This window comes from Primulina eburnea, chromosome 12 (assembly GCF_022965805.1).
Source record: "Primulina eburnea isolate SZY01 chromosome 12, ASM2296580v1, whole genome shotgun sequence".
NCBI lineage: Eukaryota > Viridiplantae > Streptophyta > Magnoliopsida > Lamiales > Gesneriaceae > Primulina > Primulina eburnea.
In genome coordinates, this window is record NC_133112.1 from 23,768,991 (window position 1) to 23,792,156 (window position 23,166).

Here is a 23,166-nt window from a genome sequence, read left to right on the forward strand (position 1 = left end):
CACCAGCGCCATAGATGGAGAGACAGGCATCTTCTGTACACTCCTTTCAGCCACCCTCCACACAGACCCAGCAGAGACCAGGAGGTAGTCAGACAGTGAGTCAGCCTCCCAGACAGCAGGCACGTGTCTTTGCCCTGACAGAGGAGCAGGCGCAGGAGGCGCCAGATGACGTCATTGCAGGTAGCTGTTTTCTTTGCGGTTATCCTGCATACGTGTTGATAGACACAGGTGCATCCCATACATTCATATCTGAGCATTTTGCATTGAGACATTCATTGCCTGTTGAGTCTTTGTCGACGGTAGTGTCTATATGTGACACCTTGACCCGTTTTAACATAAATAGACTCTATAATGCGGAAGTTTAAAATAAAGACTTGGAGGAAATATGAACTTTTAAAAATTCCACAACTAAACATAACCATTTACATAGTCAAAAGTAAATCCTTTGGTCACCCAAAATATAGAGTCAAGATACACTCCCAAAATATACCAAAGGTTTTACAATCCAAACCATTTCAAAACAAAACACTATCTTCATTCTTCCTCCAAGCTTGGCACATGTCTTCCTTCTGTCTTGACACCACGTCGTATCAATCCCGTTTACCTGCATCTGCATCTCATGAACATAACTGAAATGAGTTATAAAACTCAGAAAGTAGACCTTTAAATAACAAGTACATATATCTTAGTGTCATGAAAGAATTCATATCATTTCTTTTCCATGAAATGCCATCAATCAATGAAATTCATAAGTAACAATTATAAGATGGCATCTATAGAACAATTCATTCCTTTCATTTGTATGGCATTGATAGGTCATCCGTCGATCGTATACATGTACATCTCAGTCAAAATCAGTCACCGTACATGTCATTATGTTGATCAACTTCCGTCAAGTGGGTTTAGAATTACCATAGGTAACACCACAATACCATATAACCATCAAGCCATAAAAACATTCATTGAACCGTTTAATCAAACACGTGACGTGCGTGCTAAAACCTTAGCTCCTTTACCTTGCCATTTGGCTCCAATTCCATTTCTTTTGAACATAACAATACATATCATATATACATAATCAATGATTTTAAAGGAGCTAACATCATTTAAAATACCATTTACCATACCATATACATAGTTCATAAGATGCATTCAAGGAAAAGTCTACTTACAACCCAATACACAAATGCTTGTCAAGTCCTTGAGGGATTCCTACAACAATAACCATATATTGAACCATTAACATCTCAATAATCATAAACCCATATCAATTAATCCATAAAACCAACACCAACAACAAACCCATGATCTCTCCCAACACCAAAACCAAGAAATAACCACACCAAAAGCTTACCTTAGCTTCCTTGTACCAACAATAACCTTGCTCTCAACACAAATCACCAACCACAAGCTTGAATCAAAGAAAATAAAGGAGAGAAATGGAACCCTAGCTCACCCCTTGAGAGAAGAATCGAGAAGAGTGAAGAAAGAATGAGAGAAATGAGCCAACTCTTCCATTTAAATCACTTAATCTCGAAAACACGCTTTTCCACTGTACAGGGCGCTTGGGCGGTCAAGTTTTACCGCCCTAGCGCGGAACTTATTGTCCGAAACCCAAAAATTCAGAACCAGGGGCGCTGGGGCGGTCAAACTCTACCGCCCTAGCGCGGCACCTGCTGTCCCGGCGCACGCTCTGCGCACAGCGTCTTCAAAGATCGCTTCCAAAATGCCTCTTCCCTTCCGAATTAGAAAGAGTGGTAAACTACAAAGTTGTAGCTCTATATCTTATCTTGACACCCTCAAAATTTCAGAGCATTTGAAGGTCTGAGTAAAAAGTTATGCCCATTCTCCCAACATGTGTCACTGGAGGAACGTCGAAACACACGACACACTTCGGGGCTCTTTTGGCTTACCTTCCACAATGATTTGAACAAAACTCAAAACAACAAAGTTAAAGCCTTATGTCTTATCTAACCACTCAAATTGGCCTCACCTTATTTGGATCCATATACCATCTATTATGAAGTATATCGCATCAACGCTACAATAAACTCACACACAACAACTATAACAACCATACTAGAAACCATAAATTTCCATTCTTGACATTCTTTACCAATCATAATATAACATAAAGCCATAAACCATCACCATAAGATACCATAATCAATAATAAAAGAAATGAACGATCGGCTATTACAATTCTCCTCCCCTTATAAAATTTCGTCCCCGAAATTTACCTCACGTCGTAAACAATTCAGGATATCGTTGCTTCATCTCTTCCTCGGGTTCTCATGTTGCTTATTCGATGATATGATTACTCCATAGCACCTTCACGATTCCAATTTCTTTGTTTCTAAGCACCTTAACCTTTCGATCTAGTATTTGCACCGGCCGTTCATGATAACTCAAATTGGGCATTAGGTCTAATGGTTCGTGACGAAGTACATGAATTGGATTCGATACATACTTACGAAGCATGGAAACATGGAATACATTATGCACCCTATCCAAATCCGGAGGCAAAGCCAACCGATAAGCTCGCTCGCCAACTCTGATCCTAGCATCTTCTTTTCACCTACTTCATCCCAAAACAAAGGTGATCGACACTTTCTCCCATACAAAGCTTCATAGGGTGCCATGCCAATCGAAGATTGATAGCTGTTATTATATGTGAATTCCACAAGAGGCAGCTTCAAGTCCCAACTTCCAGGAAAATCAATAATGCAAGCCCTTAACATGTCCTCAAGAGTCTGAATAGTTCGTTCTGATTGTCCGTCACTTTGAGGATGATAAGCTGTGCTGAAGGCCAACTTGGTACCCAAAGCTCTATGCAAACTCTTCCAGAACTCAGATGTAAACCTTGGATCACGATCAGAAACAATTGACACTGGTATTCCATGTAGTTTAACAATCTCTTGAACATAAGCATCAGCATACTGATTCATCGAATAAGTAGTCTTGACAGGAATAAAATGCGATGACTTAGTCAAACGATCAACAATGACCCAAATCGAATTATAACCTTTCTGCGTCCTTGGAAGTCCGACAACAAAGTCCATTGTGATATGTTCTCATTTCCACTGAGGTATAGGCAATGACTGCAACAATCCTGCAGGTCTTTGGTGCTCAATCTTAACCTGCTGACATGTTAGGCATTCACAAATATACAACGCAATATCCTTCTTCATACCTGGCCACCAGAAAAGTCGACGAAGATCTTGGTACATCTTGGTATTACCTGGATGAATCGAATATGGTGTGGTATGCGCCTCAATCAAAATATATCGTCGAATATCATCACCGATAGGAACACATATTCTACCTCTGAAGGTCATCAACCCATCACTGTTAAAACCAAACTCAGAATTCCCTTTTAACTCAGCCTTAGATCTCATTTCCAACAGCTGCTTATCATGCTGTTGTCCAACTTTAATCCTGTCATTCAAAGTAGGGCGAATCACCAAAGCTGAAAGTCTAGCTATCGTACCTTTCTCGACCAAGGCGATCTCATTCCTTTGCAAGTCCAATAACAAAGGTTTTTGAATCATAGAACTCAATACAACTCCTGACTTCCGACTCAGTGCATCTGCAACTACATTATCTTTCCCAGGGTGGTAACTGATAGTGCAATCATAATCCTTAACAAGTTCCAACCATCTCCTCTGACGTATGTTCAATTCCTTCTGAGTAAACAGATATTTAAGGCTTTTATGATCTGAGAAAATCTCACACTTTACTCCATACAAATAATGTCTCCAGATCTTCAAAGCGAATATCACAGCTGCCAACTCAAGATCGTGAGTCGGATAATTCTTTTCATAATCCTTCAACTGACGGGAAGCATAAGCAATTACCTTACCACGCTGCATCAATACAGCACCAAGTCCCTTCTTAGAAGCATCAGAGAATACCACAAAGTCCTCAACTCCCTCAGGAAGTGACAACACTGGAGCTGATGTCAATTTGTCCTTCAACATTTGAAATGCTTGCTGACATTCATTAGTCCATTCAAACTTAACTGTCTTTCTTGTCAACGTGGTCAATGGCAGGGCTATCTTTGAGAAATCAGCGATGAAACGACGATAGTAACCTGCTAAACCAAGAAAACTTCTTACCTCAGCCACTGTCGTAGGAATAGGCCACTTCCTCACTGATTCTATCTTTGGTGGATCCACGGTAATTCCATCTTTAGAAACAATATGGCCTAGAAAAGTCACTTGGTCCAACCAAAACTCACACTTCTTTAACTTGGCATATAACTGATTCTCTCTCAATTGCTGCAACACAATTCTCAAATGCTCTCGATGGAGTTCTCGAGTCTCATTCGAAAAGCTGTCTTAGGTATGTCGCCTTCCATAACTTTCAATTGGTGATAACCCGACCGCAAATCAATCTTGGAAAATACTGTTGCACCTTGTGCAATTGGTCAAAAAGATCATCAATTCGGGGCAAAGGATATTTGTTCTTAATTGTAACCTTGTTAATCTCTCGGTAGTCAATACACAAACATAGTGACCCATCTTTCTTCTTCACAAACAATACGGGTGCTCCCCAAGGTGAATAACTCGGTCGAATAAAGCCCTTATCTAACAATTCTTGCAATTGGTTCTTTAATTCTTTCATTTCAGTCGGTGCCATTCGATAAGGGGCTTTAGAAATAGGAGCAGTACCAGGTACAACATCAATGACAAACTCGACTTCTCTATCGGGTGGCAACCCCGGCACATCATCGGCAAAGACATCCGCATACTCTCGAACAACTTCAATATCCTTCACATTCACATTATATTTCTTACTCACATCCATCACTGACGCCAGAAATCCCTGACACCCCTTAACCAACATCTTATTCACCTTCAACCAAGATATAAAAGAAGTGCCAAGCGAAGTACCTGAACCCTGGAAGATATTGCTGTCACCTTCTTCTGTTGGAAATCGCACCGTCTTCTCAATACAATCTATCACTGCACGATACGATGATAGCTAATCCATGCCCAAAATCACATCAAACTCAATCATAGGAATGACAATAAGATCAGCAAACAAAATTCTCTCATTCACTTGAATAGGACAAGCTCTAATCACACTCGTTGGGCAAATCGCATCTCCCGACGGAAGCATAATAGTAAACTGGAGAGATTCAAATATAGGTGCAATACCCAACGATCTCATGAAAATTTCGGACATAAAAGAATGCGTAGCTCCTGTATCAATTAAAGTAAGAGCTACATGGTCTGAAATCTGAATAGTACCTGATATAACCGACGTATCAGGATTAACACCCTCCTTAGTCAAAGAGAAGATGCGCCCTTGGACTCGTCCTCGGCCTGAAGATTGGGTGCAGTTGATGGCAATGTGACCTGCACCTCCACATCTATAACATTTGTTGCTCCCTACAAGACATTCACCCTTGTGCGGCTTGTTGCATTTGGGACATACAGGCCTATTCGACTCAGACTGAACTGCAGGAGTTTTACCTCGATGTTCTTCTTTCCCTTTGCCTTTGTATCCCCCTTTGAAACTTTGATGCGAAGCTTGATTCTTTTGATTGAAGTTTTGCCTCCTCAATTGTCTTTCCTTCTCAATCTCTTTCTCATCCTGCTCCGCTAAAAGAGCTTTCTCCACGATCTCCTTGTACGTTGCGGCCTTAGACATTCTGACATCCCTCCTAATCTCGGCTCTCAAGCCCCTCATAAAGTGTTCCCCTCGATCTTTGTCATTCGAAGCAATGAAAGGAACAAACAAGCAACCTTCTTCAAACTTCAAAATATATTCATTCACATTCAAGTTGTCCTAGCTTAATTCCAAGAACTCCTTCACTTTCCGAGTCTTGACATCCGTGGAGAAATACTTGTCATAAAATAGCTCCTTGAACTCATTCCATTTAAGGGTTTGAACATTGACAGTTACCTTCGTGGCCTCCCACCAAATGCGCGCAGTCTTGGTCAGAAGAAACACTGCACAACTCACTCGATCATTATCTTCAAAGTGTAGATAGTCAAAGATTGCTTCAATAGCTTTCACCCATTCCATAGCTGCAAGAGGATCCACACCTCCCACGAACTCAGGTGGATTCATTCTTTTAAATCTGTCATAGGCTCCCTCTGAACTAGGCTCCTGCCTCGCAAGGCCGCTACCTCCCCCTTGACCTGGGTTCTGCAACCTCAATAACTGTTGGATCTGCTCTCCATGAACTTTAGCCTGCTCCTTGAGCAACTTACTAAACTCACCAACAACTCGAGATGAGGAACTATCTTCTTCCTCTGCAACTTTCCTCTTAGGTGGCATCTCCTACATTGCATCTCAGTTTAAAATCATTTGAAATAATATATATACCATAAAAGATACATTTCATCATATCATTACGTCAATGAGATGCAGAAGTATACATACCGAAGTGTCGCGAACAGAAGAAGTCATGTGCCAATCCATTGGTCCGAGAACCATGGCTCTGATACCACTAAATGTGACACCTTGACCCGTTTTAACATAAATAGACTCTATAATGCGGAAGTTTAAAATAAAGACTTGGAGGAAATATGAACTTTTAAAAATTCCACAACTAAACATAACCATTTACATACTCAAAAGTAAATCCTTTGGTCACCCAAAATATAGAGTCAAGATACACTCCCAAAATATACCAAAGGTTTTACAATCCAGACCATTTCAAAACAAAACACTATCTTCATTCTTCCTCCAAGCTTGGCACATGTCTTCCTTCTGTCTTGACACCACGTCGTATCAATCCCGTTTACCTGCATCTGCATCTCATGAACATAACTGAAATGAGTTATAAAACTCAGAAAGTAGACCTTTAAATAACAAGTACATATATCTTAGTGTCATGAAAGAATTCATATCATTTCTTTGCCATGAAATGCCATCAATCAATGAAATTCATAAGTAACAATTATAAGATGGCATCTATAGAACAATTCATTCCTTTCATTTTTATGGCATTGATAGGTCATCCGTCGATGGTATACATGTACATCTCAGTCAAAATCAGTCACCGTACATGTCATTATGTTGATCAACTTCCGTCAAGTGGGTTTAGAATTACCATAGGTAACACCACAATACCATATAACCATCAAGCCATAAAAACATTCATTGAACCGTTTAATCAAACACGTGACGTGCGTGCTAAAACCTTAGCTCCTTTACCTTGCCATTTGGCTCCAATTCCATTTCTTTTTGTGGGGACCCGGGCTCTAACTCAATTCTTTTGGGATTTAATTAGATCTTTGTTCGAAAATGTGGGTCAAAAATTTGCTTTTAACTTTAATTCAAATGTATTAACGAAAGCATCACATGTCTCAATAGAAATTAAACAACGTAATGTACATACAAGTCTGTGCGTACAAACATACACTAGTGTTCAATAACAACTACAAACATAAGTGCTACAAGTCCAGTAGGAAACACTAGGAATCTTCCACGCCCGAGATCTCCACGCTATCAACTCTCTCTTCCTCGTCGTGACCCTGATCCTGCCCCACCTGTTGCCATGCACACATACAGACACGACAACAGCCGGATAACTCCGGTGAGAACATATCCCAGTATAAAACATTGATGCATGCAATGTAATAATCATGTACAAAGCATAGCATATATATCAAGTAACATGCATGTAAATCTAAACATGTAGAAGAATACAAATCTGTATTCAACATTTAAATCTTGACTCGACTCATTTCTAATCTAGGGATCCCGGTGTGAATAAGACGGTCTGTCACCTACCCAACCACTCGGGGCAACGGTACGTCTTATTCCTAGACTTCGGTCAACTCTGTATCGAGGGTCTACACATATAGCAAATCTGCTCCTATGCGACGATACACCGAAACGTCTAGTTTTGGCAAATCTGCCAATCTCTCCTATCTCAAGACTCGAATATAAATCAATAAACAAGACATTACATAATCAATGTAATAACAATCTAGTATGTGATTTAGGGAAACTCGTATTAAATCTGAATCGAGTTGTGCAATCCCGAGACCACATGAATTATACCTTTCTTGTCGAATAGTCGGTGTCGTAGTCGAAGTCTCGAGTTCACAATAGCCAATACAAATCTGAAATGGCATAAACAATGTGCACTTCAATCATATACATCTCAAACAAATCAATATACAAAGCTAACATCGGTTTCAATGCAATTCGACGGCGTAACGGCATAATTCTTCGATACCGATAACTCAAGAATATCATACTCGATCATAATTAACTCATAATCATCAACACCTCAATACATAGGCTGAAATCTGAACAATCGTAACATAACACATGCTGAAAATCGAAACAATAGCCTACGGTGTCCGAAAATTGATTCGATAGCAACTATATCAAGCTCAAGATCTCAAGAACACATATCTTCAAGCAAATCATAACTTCTCCAACATATGAATTTCGAAACATGCTGGAAATGTAAGAAACTTACGTCCTTTCGTTGCCAATGCTGCAAGGATCAATAATCCAAACTCGGAATTAAAATCAAATGGCTAAATCATGCACAATCGTAATTCTACTATGAAGAAGCTTGAAGGAAACTAAGGGGAGTTCTCGGTTCTCTCTTTGCTGAAGGTGAAGACAATGAGGTGTCAATACAAATATTTATACCTCAGGCCATGTGTCAATGTAAGAATCAAAAGTGGCATTTCCGCATGCAAACCGCGGGTGCGCTGTGCTCACGGCGAGTTCATCCAAAAATGTAGCACCTAGACCGCGGGTGCGGTCCTTACATGACCGCGGGTGCGGTCTCACACCGCGGGTGCGGTCTTGCTAACACCGCGGGTGCGGTGTCTGTTCGCACAATTTCACTAATTTCCTCTCAATGCACCGCGGGTGCTGTATCTCTAACACCGCGGGTGCGGTGTGGCTTCGGCCATGCTTCAAAAATTCCACTCTAAATGTCATGCATTACCATAGCTTCGAGTCAACATCAATGACAACCGATAATTCTCGAGCCTTACATTTTGAACATAACAATACATATCATATATACATAATCAATGATTTTAAAGGAGCTAACATCATTTAAAATACCATTTACCATACCATATACATAGTTCATAAGATGCATTCAAGGAAAAGTCTACTTACAACCCAATACACCAATGCTTGTCAAGTCCTTGAGGGATTCCTACAACAATAACCATATATTGAACCATTAACATCTCAATAATCATAAACCCATATCAATTAATCCATAAAACCAACACCAACAACAAACCCATGATCTCTCCCAACACCAAAACCAAGAAATAACCACACCAAAAGCTTACCTTAGCTTCCTTGTACCAACAATAACCTTGCTCTCAACACAAATCACCAACCACAAGCTTGAATCAAAGAAAATAAAGGAGAGAAATGGAACCCTAGCTCACCCCTTGAGAGAAGAATCGAGAAGAGTGAAGAAAGAATGAGAGAAATGAGCCAACTCTTCCATTTAAATCACTTAATCTCGAAAACACGCTTTTCCACTGTACAGGGCGCTGGGGCGGTCAAGTTTTACCGCCCTAGCGTGGAACTTACTGTCCGAAACCCAAAAATTCAGAACCAGGGGCGCTGGGGCGGTCAAACTCTACCGCCCTAGCGCGGCACCTGCTGTCCCGGCGCACGCTCTGCGCACAGCGTCTTCAAAGATCGCTTCCGAAACGCCTCTTCCCTTCCGAAATAGAAAACGTGGTAAACTACAAAGTTGTAGCTCTATATCTTATCTTGACACCCTCAAAATTTCAGAGCATTTGAAGGTCTGAGTAAAACGTTATGCCCATTCTCCCAACATGTGTCACTGGAGGAACGTCGAAACACACGACACACTTCGGGGCTCTTTTGGCTTACCTTCCACAATGATTTGAACAAAACTCAAAAAAAAAAAGTTAAAGCCTTATGTCTTATCTAACCACTCCAATTGGCCTCACCTTATTTGGATCCATATACCATCTATTATGAAGTATATCGCATCAACGCTACAATAAACTCACACACAACAACTATAACAACCATACTAGAAACCATAAATTTCCATTCTTGACATTCTTTACCAATCATAATATAACATAAAGCCATAAACCATCACCATAAGATACCATAATCAATAATAAAAGAAATGAACGATCGGCTATTACACTATAGCTTCTCCGTTGGGAAGTGGTTTGATATCTTTGACTACTGTTAAACACTGTATGCTTCAGTTTGAGGGGCATGAGATTGATCTTGATTGTGTAGTACTTGGTTTAGCTGATTTTGATTGTATAGTTGGTATAGATATGTTAACCAAGTACAAAGCCACGGTAGATTGCTTCCACAAAATTGTCAGATTCAGACCCGAAATGACAGAGGAGTGGAAATTCTACGGAAAGGGTTCCAGATCTCGGATTCCCTTAGTATCTGCTCTGACTATGAGTAGATTGCTTCAGAGAGGAGCAGAGGGCTTTCTCATATATTCAGTAGATCTACTGAAGTCGAGCCCAGCACTGGCAGATCTGCCAGTAGTTTGCGAGTTTGCAGATGTGTTTCCAGATGAGATTCCGGGGTTGCCTTCAGTTCGAGAGGTCGATTTCAGCATAGATCTTGTGCCAGGCAGTGTTCCTATCTCGAGAGCTCCGTATAGGATGGCACCTATCGAACTGAAAGAATTGAAATCACAGTTGGAAGATCTTTTGTCCAAGGGATATATCAGACCCAGTGTATCTCCTTGGGGTGCTCCGGTGCTTTTCGTTAGGAGGAAAGATGGTTCGATGCGACTATGTATTGATTACAGACAGTTGAACAAGGCAACAGTGAAGAAAAAGTATCCTTTGCCGCGCATCGACGATTTATTTGATCAGTTACAGGGATCTTCGGTTTACTCGAAGATTGATTTGAGATCAGGATATCATCAGCTCAGAGTTAGAGCCGTGGATATCCCAAAGACTGCATTCCGAACCAGGTATGGGCATTACGAGTTTATTGTTATGCCTTTCGGTTTGACGAATGCGCCTGCGGTATTTATGAGTTTGATGAACCGTATTTTTCAGAGATATTTAGATGATTTTGTGATTGTATTCATTGATGATATTTTGGTATATTCGAAGAGTTTTACTGAGCATGCAGATCATCTGAGGATTGTATTGAAAATTTTGAGAAATGAGCAGTTGTATGCTAAACTGTCCAAGTGCGAATTTTGGTTGAGACAGGTGGTATTTTTGGGGCATATTATCTCTGGAGAGGGTATTGCAGTAGATCCGAGTAAAGTTGAGGCTGTGATCAGTTGGCCGAGACCGACTTCTGTGCCTGAGATACGCAGTTTCATGGGTCTAGCCGGGTATTATCGTCGTTTAATACGAGATTTCTCCAGTATAGCGAAGCCTATCACCCAGTTGACACAGAAGAATATGCCATTTGTGTGGTCTGAAGATTGTGAAGCTAGTTTTGTAGAGCTGAAGAAGAGGCTGACTAGTGCGCCTGTCTTGACGATTCCTTCAGGTACAGGTGAGTTCGTTGTATATTGTGATGCATCTCACAGAGGGCTAGGATGTGTTCTTATGCAGTGAGGACACGTGATAGCATACGCCTCTAGACAGCTGAAGCCGCACGAGACCCGTTATCCGATTCATGACCTTGAATTGGCGGCGATTGTATTTGCACTTAAGATATGGCGTCATTATCTATATGGCGAGAAATTTGAAATCTATTCCGATCATAAGAGCTTGAAGTACCTCTTTTCTCAATCAGAATTGAACATGAGGCAGCGACGATGGCTTGATCTGCTGAAAGATTTTGATTGCGAGATCAAGTACCATCTAGGGAAGTCGAATGCAGCGGCCGACGCCTTGAGTCGAAAGGTATGTGCTCTTTCCTTGTCGACTGTAGGTGTATCGAATTTAGTAGAGGATTGTTGCTTGTCTGGGTTGACATTTGATACAGAGAGTAGACCGTTGCGACTTGCTGCGATTCAGATTGAGCCAGATCTGATTTTGAGGATCAAAGAAGCGCAGAGAACTGATCCGAGTGTTCAGAGATCGATTCATATGGTCAGAGCTGGTCATATTTCAGAGTATCAGGTAAGAGATTCTGTTCTGTATGTGAATAACCGCCTAGTAGTGCAAGAGGTTTCAAATTTGAGACGATAGATCATGTCAGAGGCACACTGTAGTCGGTTCAGCATTCATCCTGGTGGCAGGAAGATGTACAATGACTTGAAGACGCAATTCTGGTGGAAGCAAATGAAGACAAACATTGCAGAATTTGTGTTGAAATGCCTGAATTGCCAGCAGGTGAAGGCAGAAAGAAAGAAGCCCGGAGGTTTACTTCAGAGTTTGTCTATTCCTGAATGGAAATGGGACCACATTTCCATGGATTTCGTGACGAAGTTACCTCGATATTCGTGGGGCTGTGATGCGATTTTGGTAATCATTGACAGACTAACCAAATCAGCTTGCTTTATTCCGTACAGAATGACGTATCGACATGATGAGATGCCGGAGATATATGTCAGAGATGTCGTCAGATTGCACGGTGTGCCGAAGTCGATCGTATCAGATCGTGATCCATGATTTACTTCTCACTTTTGGCACAGCTTGCAGCAGGCTTTGGGTACGACTTTACACCTGAGCACTGCTTATCATCCTCAGACGGACGGACAGTCAGAGCGGACTATCCAGACTTTAGAGGATATGCTAAGAGCTGTAGTACTAGACTTTGGTACTAATTGGCAAGATTCATTGCCGTTGTGTTAGTTTTCATACAACAACAGCTATCAGACTAGCATTGAGATGGCACCGTTCGAAGCTTTATACGGAAAGAAGTGTAGATCTCCGTTGTACTGGGATGATATCTCCGAGGTACCAGAGTTGGGGCCTGATATGATTCGTGAGATGACCGAGAAAGTAAAGAACATTCAGAAGAGAATGAAGACAGCGCAAGATAGGCAAGCGAAGTACGCCAATGTTAGACGCAGACCATTGGTATTTGAGCAGAGAGACAGATTATTTTTGAAGATTTCACCTTTCAGAGGCGTTGTCAGATTTGGCAAGCTAGGAAAGTTGTCTCCTAGATACGTCGGTCCATATGAGATCCTTGAGAAGATTGGCGATCGAGCTTACAGACTTGCTCTTCCTCCTTCATTGTCTGGTATACATGACGTTTTTCATGTATCGATGTTACGCAGATATATGTCAGATAGTTCTCATGTCATTCAGCCTGACGAAGCAGAGTTAGATCAGACGTTGAGCTATATTGAACAGCCGATACAGATTCTTGATCGGAAAGAAAAGAAGCTCAGGACGAAGACTATTCCGTTAGTGAAGGTTCAATGGAGTCGTCATGGCATCGAGGAAGCAACTTGGGAGACGGAGTCTGATATGAGGCAGAAATATCCCGAGCTATTCATATGATGTAAGTCTTCCTTTCAATTTTGATTATACTGTTTTGGGTACACTTGCATGATTACTTGCGTATGAGTTCGAGGACGAACTCTGGTCTAAGAGGGGGAGAAATATAAGGCTCGAGAATTATCAACTGGCATTGATGCTAGACTTGTAAAGGTAAAAATGCATGACATTTAAATCAGAATTGTGAAGCTAGGCCGAAGCCACACCGCACCCGTGGTGCATTGACAGAAAATTGGTGGATTTGTGCGAAGCAAGACCGCACCCGCGGTGCGAGCAAGACCGAACCCGCGGTGGTGAGACCGAACCCGCGGTCATGCAGGGACCGCACCCGCGATCTAAGTGCTGCATTTTTAGATGAATTCGCCGTGAGCACAGCGCACCCGCGCTCCCGAGACACCGCACCCGCGGTGATGCATGCGAAGTGCCACCTTTGAATTTTACGATGACACATGGCAGGTTGTATATATATTTGGCAATGACACTTCACTTCTTCCCTTCCAGCAAGAAAGAACCGAGACAAAGCCATAAAGTTCCTCAAGCTTTCTTCCTAGTAAACTTTGAATTGTGAAAGATCTAGCTACCCGATTTTAATTCCGAGGCCGGATTTGTGATCCTTGCAACACGAGCTATCAAAGGATGTAAGTATGGTTCATTTCCAGCATGTTTTGAAATATATGTGTTGGAAAAGTTATGATTTTATTAAAGATATGAGTTTTTGATATGTTGAGCATTATAGAATCACAATCGGATTGATTTTCGGATACCGTAGGCTATAGTTCGAATTTCCAGCATGAAATGTATAAGGATTGTACAGAGTTCAGAATGTATATGTTGTTGGATGAGATTATGTTTGAGTATGATAGTGCTATATTGAGATTGAGTGGACCGGAATTGAAGGAATACACCGTTACGCTGTCAAATTGTATTGAAACCCAATTCAGTTTTGTATGTTGAATGGTTTGAGATGTATATTGATATAGAGTACACATTGGTTATGCCATTTCAGATTTGTAGTGGTTATTGTGAACTCAAGACTTCGACTACGACACAGACAGTGCGACAAGAAAGGTATAATTCATGTGGTCACGGGATTGCACAACTCGATTCAGATTTGATACGAGTTTCCCTAAATCACATACTAGATTGTTGTTACATTGATTATGTAATGTCTTGTTTATTGATTTATATTCGAGTCCTGAGATAGGAGTTATTGGCAGATTGGCCAAAACTAGACGTTTCGGTGTATCGACGCATAGGAGTAGATTTGCTCTATGTGTAGACCCTCGATACAGAGTTGACCGAAGTCTAGGAATAAGACGTACCGTCGCCCCGAGTGGTTGGGTAGGTGAAGACCGTCTTATTCACATCGGGATCCCTAGATTAGAAATGAGTCGAGTCAAGATTTAAATGTTGAATACAGATTTGTATTCCTCTACATGTTGTAGATTTTACATTCATGTTACTTGATATATGCTATGCTATTGTATATGATTATTACATTGCATGCATTCATGTTTTATACTAGGATATGTTCTCACCGGAGTTATCCGGCTGTTGTCGTGTCTGTATGTGTGCATGGCAACAGGTGGGGCAGGATCTGGGTCACGAGGAAGATGAGAGATTGTTGATAGCGTGGAGATCTCGGGCGTTGCAGCTAACTAGTTGTTTGTACTAGACTTGTACTGAAACTTTTAAACACTAGTGTATGATTGTACAAAACAGACATGTATGTACGTTATGTTGTTTATTTAATATAAAGACATGATATGCTTTAATTATACATTTGAATTAATGTTAAAATCAAATTTTTGACCCACATTTTCTAGCAAAGATCCAATTAAATCCCAAAAGAATTGAGTTAGAGCCCGGGTCACCACAAAAAGTAGTAGAAAACAACAATTTTGTGCCAAGTTTAGCCCATAAAGTCTTCCAAAAGTAACTCAAGAATTTAACATCGCGAACATAATCAATAGACCTAGGCATGCCATGCAACCTAACGACTTCTCTAAAGAACAAATCCGCGATGTTTGAAGCATCATCGATTTTATGACAAGCTATAAAATGTGCCATCTTCGAGAATCTATCCACAACAACAAAAATAGAATCCCTCCCCTTCTTAGTCCTAGGCAACCCCAAAATAAAGTCCATAGAAATGTCAATCCAAGTTCTTTTTAAGAATAGCACGCAAAATTCTTCCCAAAGTTCTATTCACAACTTCAGTTTGTCCATCCGTTCGAAGATGACAAGTAGTAGAAAACAACAATTTTGTGCCAAGTTTAGCCCATAAAGTCTTCCAAAAGTAACTCAAGAATTTAACATCGCGAACAGAATCAATAGTCCTAGGCATGCAATGCAACCTAACGACTTCTCTAAAGAACAAATCCGCGATGTTTTAAGCATCATCGGTTTTATGACAAGCTATAAAATGTGCCATCTTCGAGAATCTATCCACAAAAACAAAAATAGAATCCCTCCCCTTCTTAGTCCTAGGCAACCCCAAAATAAAGTCCATAGAAATGTCAATCCAAGTTCTTTTTAAGAATAGCACGCAAAATTGTTCCCAAAGTTCTATTGACAACTTCAGTTTGTCCATCCGTTCGAGGATGACAAGTAGTAGAAAACAACAATTTTGTGCCAAGTTTAGCCCATAAATTCTCCTAAAAGTAACTCAAGAATTTAACATCGCGACCAGAAACAATAGTCCTAGGCATGCCATGCAACCTAACGACTTATCTAAAGAACAAATCCGCCATGTTTGAAGCATCGTCGATTTTATGACAAGCTATAAAATGTGCCATCTTAGAGAATCTATCCACAACAACAAAAATAGAATCCCTCCCCTTCAGAGTACTAGGCAACCCCAAAATAAAGTCCATAGAAATATCAATCCAAATTCCTTTTAAGAATAGCACGCAAAAGTGTTCCCAAAGTTCTATTGACAACTTCAGTTTGTCCATCCGTTCGAGGATGAAAAGTAGTAGAAAACAACAATTTTGTGCCAAGTTTAGCCCATAAAGTCTTCCAAAAGTAACTCAAGAATTTAACATCGCGAACAGAATCAATAGTCCTAGGCATGCAATGCAACCTAACGACTTCTCTAAAGAACAAATCCGCGATGTTTGAAGCATCATCGGTTTTATGACAAGCAATAAAATGTGCCATCTTCGAAAATCTATCCACAACAACAAAAATAGAATCCCTCCCCTTCTTAGTCCTAGGCAACCCCAAAATAAAGTACATAGAAATGTCAATCCAATTTCTTTTTAAGAATAGCACGCAAAAGTGTTCCCAAAGTTCTATTGACAACTTCAGTTTGTCCATCCGTTCGAGGATGACAAGTAGTAGAAAACAACAATTTTGTGCCAAGTTTAGCCCATAAATTCTTCCAAAAGTAACTCAAGAATTTAACATCGCGAACAGAATCCATAGTCCTAGGCATGCCATGCAACCTAACGACTTCTCTAAAGAACAAATCCGCGATGTTTGAAGCATCATCGGTTTTATGACAAGCTATAAAATGTTCCATCTTAGAGAATCTATCCACAACAACAAAAATAGAATCCCTCCCCTTCTTAGTCCTAGGCAACCCCAAAATAATGTCCATATAAATGTCAATCCAAGTTCTTTTTAAAAATAGCACGCAAAAGTGTTCCCAAAGTTCTATTGACAACTTCAGTTTGTCCATCCGTTCGAGGATGACAAGTAGTTGAAAACAACAATTTTTTGCCAAGTTTAGCCCATAAAGTCTTCCAAAAGTAACTCAAGAATTTAACATCGCGAACAGAATAAATAGTCCTAGGCATGCCATGCAACCTAACGACTTCTTTAAAGAACAAATCCGCAATGTTTAAAGCATCATCGGTTTTATGACGAGCTATAAAATGTGACATCTTCGAGAATCTATCCACAACAACAAAAATAGAATCCCTCCCCTTCTTATGACTAGGAAACCCCAAAATAAAGTCCATAGAAATGTCAATCATAGTTCTTTTTAAGAATAGCACGCAAAAGTTGATAGGAACGATTAGGGGGGTAATCGTTGAGCTACAATAGCTCGTTCTTGAAATATTGAACACCGATGAATTAAATCGAGTTTGGTGTTCAAACCAAGCGGAAAATACTCGAAATAATCCTTCGTAGAAACCGAATAAATATTTTGTAAACCATTTAAAATATATGCACGTTGAATGAGTTAAAATATTCAGTTGAAGCATTTTATCAAACACTTGGTGTACAATATTTTGGTATTTGAAGAACACATAAAATGCTTCAACAATGCATCTTTAAAACTATGAAATGATAAGTAAATGCAATAAAGAAATAGACACGAATTTGTTTATGGATGTTCGGAGATTTCAAACACTCCTACGTCACCCCTTCTTCCCCTTGGGAAGGATCCACTAGAAGACTTTGATTTATACAACTCATTGTACAAACCCATTCAGCTAGGACTTACCCACTGCCTTAAAATGAACTCCTAGCACTCAAGATTGTAGGCAGCACCTCACAATCAGCATATTGTTTAATGTCTCATATGCAAAGACTACATACACAAGTGATTGTGTGTGTGTGTGAGGAATTTATCTTTTACAGTGCACATCTCAAATGTATCCTCACACAAGGGCTTGTGCTCTCAACTAGCTGATTTCTTCATGCTAAGTGCCCATGCTTTTAATCTCCTTCAAAAGCTCTTGTTTGATCTTCAAGATGTTGTATTTATAAGCCCCAACAATGATATATACGTTAGACACAAGAATATGACCGTTGGAAAGTTTCTGTACTGTTTCGGGAAGTGCAACGGTCAAATTCAGCTTACTGGGCATTTTTCCGACTGGTCAACTCTGGTCAACTGGTCAACTCTGGTCAACTCAACTGGTCTTTCAGTTAGTCTGGTTCAGTTGGTCAGTTCAGCTGGTTCAGTTCAGTTTCAGCAGCTGGTTCAGTTCAGCAGGTCTGGTTCAGTTGAGTTTTCAGCAGGTGTGCTGAAATCAGCCCAGCTGATTTCAGTTTGTGCAGAACCAGTAGCTTCATCGCCATTTAGCAGCATCTTAAGCTTCGATTCAGACTTTGACTTCTATTAATGATTTGTAGATCTTTGTCTTGTCTTTCCAACGCATACTGAATCGCTTCGTTTCGATAACTGAGCTGAGAGATATGACCAAAATACCGCAGCTGCTCAAACCCAACTGATTGCTGTTTTCGTGTGATCAGTTCGGTAGTTCAGCGATCAGTTAGGCCATGATAACATCCGATTTTGCCCAACTGACGTGAAATACAACTTGTTCGAAATTGAGTTTTCTAATCAGTCCAATTGGCGGATTGTCGTTTGGATCATCCAGCTGAGAGATATCTTCAAAATACAGAAGCTCGCCAGAAACTCAGTTTGTGCAGAATTCAGTTTCGGTTTGCTTCTTGTGTTTGCAACTTCACACTTGAGTAAATATGTTAGAAACACAATAACAAGTTTTGTTAACATCAAAATCAAGATTGCGAACTTGAAAAGTTCCAACAAAAGTGTTCCCAAAGTTCTATTGACAACTTCAGTTTGTCCATCTGTTGGAGGATGAAAAGTAGTAGAAAACAACAATTTTGTGCCAAGTTTAGCCCATAAAGTCTTCCAAAAGTAACTCAAGAATTTAACATCGCGAACAGAATCAATAGTCCTAGGCATGCCATGCAACCTAACGAATTCTCTAAAGAACAAATCCGCAATGTTTGAAGCATCATCGGTTTTATGACAAGCTATAAATTGTGCCATCTTAGAGAATCTATCCACAACAACAAAAATAGAATCCCTCCCCTTCTTAGTCCTAGGCAACCCCAAAATAAAGTCCATAGAAATGTCAATCCAAGTTCTTTTTAAGAATAGCACGCAAAAGTGTTCCTAAAGTTCTATTGACAACTTCAGTTTGTCCATCCGTTCGAGGATGACAAGTAGTAGAAAACAACAATTTTGTGCCAAGTTTAGCCCATAAAGTCTTCCAAAAGTAACACAAGAATTTAACATCGCGACCAAAAACAATAGTCCCAGGCATGCCATGTAACCTAACGACTTCTCTAAAGAACAAATCCGCCATGTTTGAAGCATCATCGGTTTTATGACAAGCTATAAAATGTGTCATCTTAGAGAATCTATCCACAACAACAAAAATAGAATCCCTTTCTTCATAGTACTAGGCAACCCCAAAATAAAGTCCATAGAAATGTCAATCCAAGTTCTTTTTAAGAATATCACGCAAAAGTGTTCCCAAAGTTATATTGACAACTTTAGTTTGTCCATCCGTTCGAGGATCAAAAGTAATAGAAAATAACAATTTTGTGCCAAGTTTAGCCAATAAAGTCTTCCAAAAGTAACTCAAGAATTTAACATCGCGACCAGAAATAATAGTCCTAGGCATGCCATGCAACCTAACGACTTCTCTAAAGAACAAATCCGCCATGTTTGAAGCACCGGCGGTTTTATGACAAGCAATAAAACGTGCCATCTTCGAAAATCTATCCACAACAACAAAAATAGAATCCCTCCCCTTCTTAGTCCTAGGCAACACCAAAATAAAGTCCATAGAAATGTCAATCCAATTTCTTTTAAGAATAGCACGCAAAAGTGTTCCCAAAATTCTATTGTCAACTTCAGTTTGTCCATCCCTTCGAGGATGACAAGTAGTAGAAAACAACAATTTTGTGCCAAGTTTAGCCCATAAATTCTTCCAAAAGTAACTCAAGAATTTAACATCGCGAACAGAATCCATAGTCCTAGGCATGCCATGCAACTTAACGACTTCTCTAAAGAACAAATCCGCGATGTTTGAAGCATCATCGGTTTTATGACAAGCTATAAAATGTTCCATCTTAGAGAATCTATCCACAACAACAAAAATAGAATCCCTCCCCTTCTTAGTCCTAGGCAACCCCAAAATAAAGTCCATAGAAATGTCAATCCAAGTTCTTTTTAAAAATAGCACGCAAAAGTGTTCCCAAAGTTCTATTGACAACTTCAGTTTGTCCATCCGTTCGAGGATGACAAGTAGTTGAAAACAACAATTTTGTGCCATGTTTAGCCCATAAAGTCTTCCAAAAGTAACTCAAGAATTTAACATCGCGAACAAAATCAATAGTCCTAGGCATGCCATGCAACCTAACGACTTCTTTAAAGAACAAATCCGCAATGTTTGAAGCATCATCGGTTTTATGACAAGCTATAAAATGTGACATCTTCGAGAATCTATCCACAACAACAAAAATAGAATCCCTCCCCTTCTTATGACTAGGAAACCCCAAAATAAAGTCCATAGAAATGTCAATCATAGTTATTTTTAAGAATAGCACGCAAAAGTGTTCCCAAAGTTCTATTGAAAACTTCAGTTTGTCCATCTGTTGGAGGATGAAAAGTAGTAGAAAACATCAATTTTGTGCCAAGTTTAGCCCATAAAGTCTTCCAAAAGTAACTCAAGAATTTAACATCGCGAACAGAATCAATAGTCCTAGGCATGCCATGCAACCTAACGACTTCTCTAAAGAACAAATCCGCAATGTTTGAAGCATCATCGGTTTTATGACAAGCTATAAATTGTGCCATCTTAGAGAATCTATCCACAACAACAAAAATAGAATCCCTCCCCTTCTTAGTCCTAGGCAACCCCAAAATAAAGTCCATAGAAATGTCAATCTAAGTTCTTTTTAAGAATAGCACGCAAAAGTGTTCCCAAAGTTCTATTGACAACTTCAGTTTGTCCATCCGTTCGAGGATGACAAGTAGTAGAAAACAACAATTTTGTGCCAAGTTTAGCCCATAAAGTCTTCCAAAAGTAACACAAGAATTTAACATCGCGACCAGAAACAATAGTCCTAGGCATGCCATGCAACCTAACGACTTCTCTAAAGAACAAATCCGCCATGTTTGAAGCATCATCGGTTTTATGACAAGCTATAAAATGTGCCATCTTAGAGAATCTATCAACAACAACAAAAATAGAATCCCTTTCCTTCTTAGTCCTAGGCGACCCCAAAATAAAGTCCATAGAAATGTCAATCCAAGTTCTTTTTAAGAATAGCACGCAAAAGTGTTCCTAAAGTTCTATTGACAACTTCAGTTTGTCCATCCGTTCGAGGATGACAAGTAGTAGAAAACAACAATTTTGTGCCAAGTTTAGCCCATAAAGTCTTCCAAAAGTAACACAAGAATTTAACATCGCGACCAAAAACAATAGTCCTAGGCATGCCATGTAACCTAACGACTTCTCTAAAGAACAAATCCGCCATGTTTGAAGCATCATCGGTTTTATGACAAGCTATAAAATGTGTCATCTTAGAGAATCTATCCACAACAACAAAAATAGAATCCCTTTCTTCATAGTACTAGGCAACCCCAAAATAAAGTCCATAGAAATGTCAATCCAAGTTCTTTTTAAGAATAGCACGCAAAAGTGTTCCCAAAGTTATATTGACAACTTTAGTTTGTCCATCCGTTCGAGGTTGAAAAGTAATAGAAAATAACAATTTTGTGCCAAGTTTAGCCAATAAAGTCTTCCAAAAGTAACTCAAGAATTTAACATCGCGACCAGAAATAATAGTCCTAGGCATGCCATGCAACCTAACGACTTCTCTAAAGAACAAATCCGCCATGTTTGAAGCACCGTCGGTTTTATGACAAGCAATAAAACGTGCCATCTTCGAAAATCTATCCACAACAACAAAAATAGAATCCCTCCCCTTCTTAGTCCTAGGCAACCCCAAAATAAAGTCCATAGAAATGTCAATCCAATTTCTTTTTAAGAATAGCACGCAAAAGTGTTCCCAAAATTCTATTGTCAACTTCAGTTTGTCCATCCCTTCGAGGATGACAAGTAGTAGAAAACAACAATTTTGTGCCAAGTTTAGCCCATAAATTCTTCCAAAAGTAACTCAAGAATTTAACATCGCGAACAGAATCCATAGTCCTAGGCATGCCATGCAACTTAACGACTTCTCTAAAGAACAAATCCGCGATGTTTGAAGCATCATCGGTTTTATGACAAGCTATAAAATGTTCCATCTTAGAGAATCTATCCACAACAACAAAAATAGAATCCCTCCCCTTCTTAGTCCTAGGCAACCCCAAAATAAAGTCCATAGAAATGTCAATCCAAGTTCTTTTTAAAAATAGCACGCAAAAGTGTTCCCAAAGTTCTATTGACAACTTCAGTTTGTCCATCCGTTCGAGGATGACAAGTAGTTGAAAACAACAATTTTGTGCCATGTTTAGCCCATAAAGTCTTCCAAAAGTAACTCAAGAATTTAACATCGCGAACAAAATCAATAGTCCTAGGCATGCCATGCAACCTAACGACTTCTTTAAAGAACAAATCCGCAATGTTTGAAGCATCATCGGTTTTATGACAAGCTATAAAATGTGACATCTTCGAGAATCTATCCACAACAACAAAAATAGAATCCCTCCCCTTCTTATGACTAGGAAACCCCAAAATAAAGTCCATAGAAATGTCAATCATAGTTCTTTTTAAGAATAGCACGCAAAAGTGTTCCCAAAGTTCTATTGAAAACTTCAGTTTGTCCATCTGTTGGAGGATGAAAAGTAGTATAAAACAACAATTTTGTGCCAAGTTTAGCCCATAAAGTCTTCCAAAAGTAACTCAAGAATTTAACATCGCGAACAGAATCAATAGTCCTAGGCATGCCATGCAACCTAACGACTTCTCTAAAGAACAAATCCGCAATGTTTGAAGCATCATCGGTTTTATGACAAGCTATAAATTGTGCCATCTTAGAGAATCTATCCACA

General features: G+C 39.7%; 1 protein-coding gene across 2 annotated transcripts; it reads right to left on the minus strand.

The window, feature by feature from the left end:
• Positions 1-381: 381 nt before the first annotated feature.
• On the minus strand, positions 382-6,179 carry LOC140808206 (uncharacterized). Of its 2 annotated transcripts, XR_012112833.1 has the most exons (3): positions 1,355-1,477; positions 1,173-1,212; positions 382-610 (listed from the first exon to the last, which is right to left on the minus strand). XR_012112833.1 is itself a non-coding variant. In XM_073165273.1 (2 exons), the coding sequence occupies exons 1-2, from the start codon at positions 5,695-5,697 to the stop codon at positions 591-593; spliced, it is 462 nt and encodes a 153-aa protein (XP_073021374.1). In that variant the 5' UTR covers positions 5,698-6,179; the 3' UTR covers positions 382-590. The 2 variants fall into 2 exon arrangements, 1 of the variants encoding a protein (XP_073021374.1); XM_073165273.1 differs by lacking the exons at positions 1,173-1,212; positions 1,355-1,477 and adding an exon at positions 5,256-6,179.
• Between the last annotated feature and the right edge of the window lie 16,987 nt (positions 6,180-23,166).